Raw genomic sequence first — 7,221 nt, forward strand, 5'->3', positions numbered from 1 at the left:
CCAGCACATTTTCAATAAATATAGTCTTTGTATAAGTGATCAATATGAGCAACAAATTAACACATTATAATCGGTGGTCAATATAATCAACTAAACACTTATGTTACACATATTACTAGACTTTCTATTCCTTCCATTCGCTTGTTGCAGATTGCGATTTTATGGGTATTATCTAATAGAGAATCACGTACGCCCAAAAAAGAAAACCATATCTTAGATACGAGATTCACACCTGAAAAAAAAATTTCAAAACTACTCTGATTAAAAATCGAGCAATACAAAAACCTAGATCTAATAAGTCTGGATTATTGAAACATAATTAATAATAAAATAAAACATGAAGAAGAAAATAAAAATAAAAGATACATTTCTCTAGGTTCAAAGTTTTTCATTAGTGAGACCATCGGAGTTTCTCTATCTCAAAATCGCCGAAGATTGAAAGCCCTAAGAGATTTTTTGGGAGACCAAGGAGGAGTATTAATATGATTTAATTGTTAGACCCTATTTTCCCCCTATTGACAAAAAAGGTAAATAAAGACAAATTATTAGAAGTCTAGTACTACGTGTTTTGACGCTTTTGATGATATATCTAGTTAAATTTTGGATGAAACGAAGGTAAAGAATATTTTTTTTTTTGTTATGTAACGGACTATATGAGTTAATGCAATTGGTCATATTTAAAATAGCCACGTTAGGCCAAGAAGATAAGTTAAAAAAGGTCACAACTTACATGAAATTACAAAAGGGTTGGAAATCTCTAGTTTGGACCATCCATGTCTTTGAGTGGTTGTTGCCAATAGGAGTTATAATTGGTGACAACTTTTCTTGAATTATTTTAGGCCTTTCGGTTATATGCTAAGAGATTGACTTTTGCTTTGCAATCATAATCATGCATTTCATAGTTCACACTCGCACGGTACTGAAAACAAGTTGACAATAACTCATAATTTAATTCAATATAAAGAAGGAATGTATAAATTAATATCTTTTTAACGAAACAATAGGCCAAAGGGTGAGGAATTTTATGCGAGCTTTGTGTCCCAATAAGACCCTCCCTTTGTCTCCCTCGACTAAGGTTGACATATTGAGCCCATGAACAACGATATATCACTATCAAAATAATGAAGTGATTAAAGACTAAATGGGTCAACAACTTTGGAAAAAAGGAATTTTTTAATAATTGTTTTTTCTATTATTATTGTGTGTGTGTGTGTGTGTGTGTGTGTGTGTGTGTGTGTCAAAAAGGGTAGGTGCTTGGACATTTCATCATGTTTTTTCGTTTCTGTATGACATATCATGAAATGTGTCCACATTATCATAACCACCAGCAATTAGTTCTTTTTGGATGGATATAATTTAGATGAAGTAATTTAGCTAAAGTGTTTATAGTCAATGCTCTTTCATAATTTTAATTGGAGAAGAAAAATAACTTGCCCTTCATTTGTCACATGGCTGCACATTTTTAAAAGTTCTCTACAACATTTTGATCAATTGCCATTTTAGGAATAATAATTTAATTAATATTTAAAATGAATAGGAGATTTAAAAGCAAGAGCTTTGAAGATTAGGGTTGGTGGCATTATATAGGTTTTATCATAACGACCATACAGATAGTGCTAAGATTGTATACTTGCAAATGATGATTATCAAATTTAGTCTCATACTTTATGACGCAACAAGAGGCTTCTAGATTAGAATGAAGCATTATAGTTTTCTGCTGATATAAAATTTGTATTAACCTGAAATGTAATGTATGCTTGTTAACTTGAGTCGAAATTAGAAAATTAAGAGCTTCTTCAACTTGAGTAGAAACTCGAAATTCGAAAATTATGAGCTTATTTTATAAATTTTGCACCAAGTTAGTTTGAAAAAACCTTTATATTTATATAAATAAGCTACCGAAAATTTAAGAATTACTAGATAGTCAATGTTTTGTAAATAACCACTTCAATTTATTTACGGCACTCAAAAAGACAAAATACCCAAAAACATTTCTATCTATTTTGGGTTTTTTTTTTTGTCTTTTTGAGTGTCGTAAATAAGTTGAGGTGCTATAATGACTTCATATACGTTTGATGCAAAACCAAAAAAAAAAAAAGGCGATGCGGCTATCTAGCCCGTTTAAAGTTTAGGTTTAGCAAAATAGTCAAACTTTTCAAAGTTGAGGCAAAATAGCCAAAATTGACAAAACCCCCAAAATATCTTTATACACCAAATACTCAGTTTATCCAAACAATACAATCGATGAAAAAAAAGCCCTAAAAATAGCTCTCGATCGATATCGGAGATCGTCGCCGTCATTTCCGTCGGTCGTCGTCGTCATCGCTGTCCTCGTCTTCGTCGATCGCCATCGCCGTCCTCGTCTTCGCAGTTTCGTCTTCGTCAATGAGTACAAATTGCCGTACTCATCGTCAATAGCTCAGGATCTCGTTTCATCTCGTCGTCATCATCATCATCATTATCGATTTCTTCGTATCAGTCGCGAAGCAGGCTGTTTGTGTTCGATCGCCGTCGGAGATCGTCGTCGAGTTTTTCTGCATCTTTTTCTTCTGATTTATCGCACAGTGGATTAAAAATTTTGAAAGCAGGATTAAATTTTTTGACATCTTATTCTTCTTCTAATTTCTCGCACAGTGGATTAAATTTTTTGAAAGTATGATTAAATTTTTTGATATCTTCTTCTTCTTTTTCTACTTTTGGTTTATCGAAAAGTGGATTATATTTTTGGAAAGCAAGATTAAAGTTTTTGAAAATAATTAAGGGTGTATTAGTATTTTTACATTATAAGTGGCTATTTTGCATCAACTTGTGAAATATTGGCTATTTTGCTAAATACTAAGTTTGAAATGGCTATTTCATACAAAAAGTCCAAAAAAAAAATCATTTTAAAATTCCTTCGGAATCTTCGGATCAATATTAAATGCCTCTTGAATGTTTTGCTCTCTTTTATACCTCGTCTATGCGTTTATTGGTAGTAGTTTGGTATAAACGTTCCCGATCAGACAAAATTGGAATCCCGGCCAAAAAAAAAAAAAAATGTTCTATCATCTAATATCCAAAAAAAAAAAAAAAAAAAAACCTTATGATTGGAATTAAAATTATATTTCAGTGCTGTTATCAAAAACAGAAGAAAACCGAATTTTTTTGAACCATAACATAAATCGTTGTGCTTATTGGGCAAATCGGAAAGGAATTCTATTTCAATTTAACGCCCGTGTTTAGCTTGGTAACACACTTAAAAGGGGAAATTTCATAACTACCTGTAAGTAGACACATAATCCTTCATTTACTTTACATTTGAAGTCATTTCTAAAAAAACCTAGGGAGCTAAATGTTATGACAAAAGTTTCTTCAAGATTATATTGAACACCACCTACTACATAAACTTAAACTTTGCTTCATTTTTGCAAATATTATCCTCCCTCTATTATCATCGACTAATCTTAAAAAAGAACTCATAGGCTTGAGGTAATGGAGTACTAGAAAATACAAACGGGAAAGGAAACGAGGTAGTCTCATAAGAAGAATAAAAAAAAACAAGATATTGTAAGATATTTTAAAAATGAGATAACCCAGGTAAAATGGGGCAACAATCCGCCACATAACTAATCACAAATATTAGTCCTTTTATTGCAGTTATAACTCCGTTTTCTCTCATATTTTAGCCTCTTTTTTTTCAAGATAATATTTTAGCTTGACTTGCATGGAAGGAGATTTAAACAAATATAATCCACCAAAGCAGGGAATAGTTGTATCACATATCCCATACAAAGATATTAAATATCTGTAAAAAAAAAAAAAAAATTCCTAAAATACGAAGTGTTATTTTGGATTTCAATAAAATCCAATAATCATTAAATATGAGACTAGAAGACTTGCATAAATTGAGATCTGTGAAACAAAATTGTGTGTAAAAAAAATTGAGGATAAAAGAAAATGAAATACGTGAAGTTAAGACATTATAGTCCAAATTCAAAAGAAGTCTATTTGTAGCTTGTTAACTAAGAGCATGGTTTTGTAACTTGAGTCTAGCGAATCTGGCTAATGAAATTACTCATGCACAAAAACTCGGTGTTTCCAAAAAATGATACAATCTCAACTTGACCAATCTGCACAACTTTTATCTTGGCATTACAAAGGAAAAATAAATAAATAAACGATAGAATAGACGGGAAATGGGAATGAAGACTAGCCTTTGGGTATCACAGTTGATAACACTAATAGTAATAGCCTTCTGAGTCCTGAGTTCTGGGACCAGAAATCGCAACGCCAGCTTGATGGAGTTGAGCTGCTAATCGAAAATCTCAATTTTTCATACCAGTGTCCTTCCAGATACCTTCTTTCTTCTGATACAAAAAAATTGAGAGCAACCCCGTGATAGATCTCTGCTCTGTACTTTTGCTTATTGATTGTGGTTGGAAGTGTTTTATTCGGTATTTCCTTTTTTGGGCTTGCCTGATTATTGATCTTTGATTCAAACACCATAGAGTGGGAGAAGGGTTTTGACAAATGAGTAGGCGAGTGCGCCGGTGAATACGTAACTATCCACTCTGTCTAATACTCCACCTGAAAAAAAAATATATATAGGTTGGAGATATTTTAAAAAATAAAGGTTTTCGAAAAAAAAAAAAAAAAAAAAAAAATGAAGGTAATGAAATCAGCGGCGGGAGATAAGGGGTTACCATGTCCTGGAATCAGCGATCCAGAATCTTTGACACCGGCATCGCGTTTGATCATCGACTCAGTAAGATCGCCAAACACAGACCCAAAGAAATTAAGAAATCCAAAAGCTATTGCACTGAAAACAGCCCAAAACCTTGTATTAACCAAAGGGTTATAGAAGACTGGCAAGCTTATCAAGCTTATTTACACACATCAATTAAAAAAAAAAAGCTTACTTACACGCATTCACTGTATAAATAAACGAGGACTATAGAAGATTGTGTACCTCAGCAAAGACCTTGGCCAGCAAAAGATCCTCGATAACATAACCGAAGTAGCTATACAACCACCGAGGCCTACGATCGTTCCCTCCCATGTCTTCTTTGGACTAATTCTAGTGAGTGGCGTCCTACCAAATGTCTGCATTAAAATAAACAAAAATAAAAATATGTCCTTACGAAATTCCAATAAAGATGTTGAATCAGCTCTAGATGTAATTAAGATTGCGGGGGCTTCGTAAACATATTAGATGTGAGGGACAAAAATGTAGAGGTGCAACACAAAAAACACTTACCTTGCCGCCAATAAAAGCAAAAGTGTCGGCTGCAATGATGCTGCTGATAGAAATTAAGGACGCGACAAGACCAACTGTCCATTGAGTCCGGCCTCCGAGAATAATAGGCCAAGAAGCTGCTACGCCTGCAAAATTTAGGAAATATAATCCGATAGAGAACACAAGCGAACAATGGAAAACCGGAAGAGAGAGAGAGAGAGAGAGAGAGAGAGAGAGAGAGAGAATGATATATATATATATATATATATATATATATATATATATATATATATATATATATATATATATATATATATATATATATAATCATCATCTTTATTACACGAGCCGCATTTTTGCCAAGTTCAATTACCAAAACGAGCATATGAAAAAGCATTACCGGTATTAAGGGCCGGGGCCGAAAGACCACATCGAAGCTTGACCCAAAAACAAGGAAGATAACCACAGTAAAAAAGACCGAAAACGGTGCTACTAAGCTGCGCAAAACGAGGATTCCCTCTCTGCAAAAGCAGTGCAGTCACGACAACAAACGCAGCGGATGTCACTGAAACGTCTATATTACCAAAATACCTGGGAAAAAATAAATAAATAAACACAAACATTAAGTTCTGGTAGAATTGCGAAACAATCACACGAACACGTTAAACGTTAGTGGTCGTACAATGTGAGTACGGGCATGAGAGCACAGATAACAGAGCAAACCCGAGAAACATATCGAGGCGGCGGTGTCATTCCTTCGGTAATTCCATGGCTCCTCACCAATTCGAAGTACTCTCGTGCCCCCACAAACACCACCGCTGCTAAAGCCACAGTGAATGCCCATCCTCCGCCCAATACGATTCCTCCGACACTCACACCTATGCCGATCCCAAACACGATTCTTTTCTTCAACTGGCTTGAATTCGAATGCACAGTCTGGCTTTCACCAACTTCCTGCAATGCAGTTACATCAATGGTTTAACAAGCTCATGAGACTCTTTTGATTACAATAACTAGATTCAATGATTATCTATGTTTTAAATTTATCATTGAGGAAAATTGTATAAACTACCTGACTCGATTAAGAAAACTTTGAGACTCCTCAAATTACAATTACTAGATTAACGACTTCGCATATAAAAACTAAAATAAAAATTAACTCAAGAAAAACAGTTAGGAATTTCGTAAGCATTGTTTCACATTAAAACGAACTCAAGAAAAACTTTAATCCAAAGATTTCATTTCTTCTTAAATTAACATTGATACAACAACTTTTCCAATCTTTTATACATCAAATTTTAATGGAAACATGTCCAATTCAAAGCGTCATCTCAAGACTCAACCAACCTTTTCGGCATTGTCGTCACCGCGGCGGTCCGGTTCGGCACGAGCCACGGCGGCGATGAATCTCCGGCTCGAGCGCACGCCTCGCGCGTCGAATTGGGACGCGAATTCGGACTTATCGCCGCCGACGAACCACCCTAAGCCGTCGGACACGCTCCGAGACCGAGCCAGAATCAGAGATTCCGAGCGAACCGGACGACAAGGGCACGCGCAGAGAGACGAAGAGGAGGAGAATGGGATGGGGAGCCTGTGGCGGCGGAGCCCCGGGCGAAACGACGTCGCAGTCGCCGTCGTCGCAGCCATGAGAGGACGAATTCGAAGGTTGAATATCAAGAGAGATAAGAAGTTCGGGTTTGGATTAAGGACATTTAGCCTCTCTTCTTCTTCTTTCTTGGGTTCTTTCTTTCTGCTGATTCTGAGCTCCCAAATGATTTTCTTTTTTGTTATGTTATTTTCTTTTTTGTTATGTTATTTTCTTTTTCGCTTTCTGCTAATGAAAAAGCCTTATTTGTGGGTCCTTCATCGAGTTTGTGGCGGGTTTCGGAAACGACATTGTTAAACCGCCCTTTCGAAGGAAAAACGACGTGTAGTGTCAGGGTAGCTCCCGGAGTTTATTAAATATCATGGAATCAGCATGGATTAAAATTTCCTTCACATTCAAA

The 7,221-nt window shown here is 35.3% G+C and overlaps 1 protein-coding gene across 1 annotated transcript; it reads right to left on the reverse strand.

Moving 5' to 3' along the window:
• Positions 1-3,942: 3,942 nt before the first annotated feature.
• LOC149400522 (phosphatidate cytidylyltransferase 4, chloroplastic-like) lies at positions 3,943-7,014 on the reverse strand. Its single transcript, XM_089610303.1, has 7 exons — positions 6,563-7,014; positions 5,898-6,169; positions 5,616-5,806; positions 5,237-5,361; positions 4,949-5,082; positions 4,683-4,798; positions 3,943-4,566 (listed from the first exon to the last, which is right to left on the reverse strand). The coding sequence occupies exons 1-7, from the start codon at positions 6,860-6,862 to the stop codon at positions 4,475-4,477; spliced, it is 1,230 nt and encodes a 409-aa protein (XP_089466429.1). The 5' UTR covers positions 6,863-7,014; the 3' UTR covers positions 3,943-4,474.
• Positions 7,015-7,221: the final 207 nt, after the last annotated feature.

The sequence above is a fragment of the Urtica dioica genome, chromosome 4, assembly GCF_054948205.1.
Source record: "Urtica dioica subsp. dioica isolate 48M chromosome 4, U.dioica_male_clone48M_v1_H2, whole genome shotgun sequence".
Lineage (NCBI taxonomy): Eukaryota > Viridiplantae > Streptophyta > Magnoliopsida > Rosales > Urticaceae > Urtica > Urtica dioica.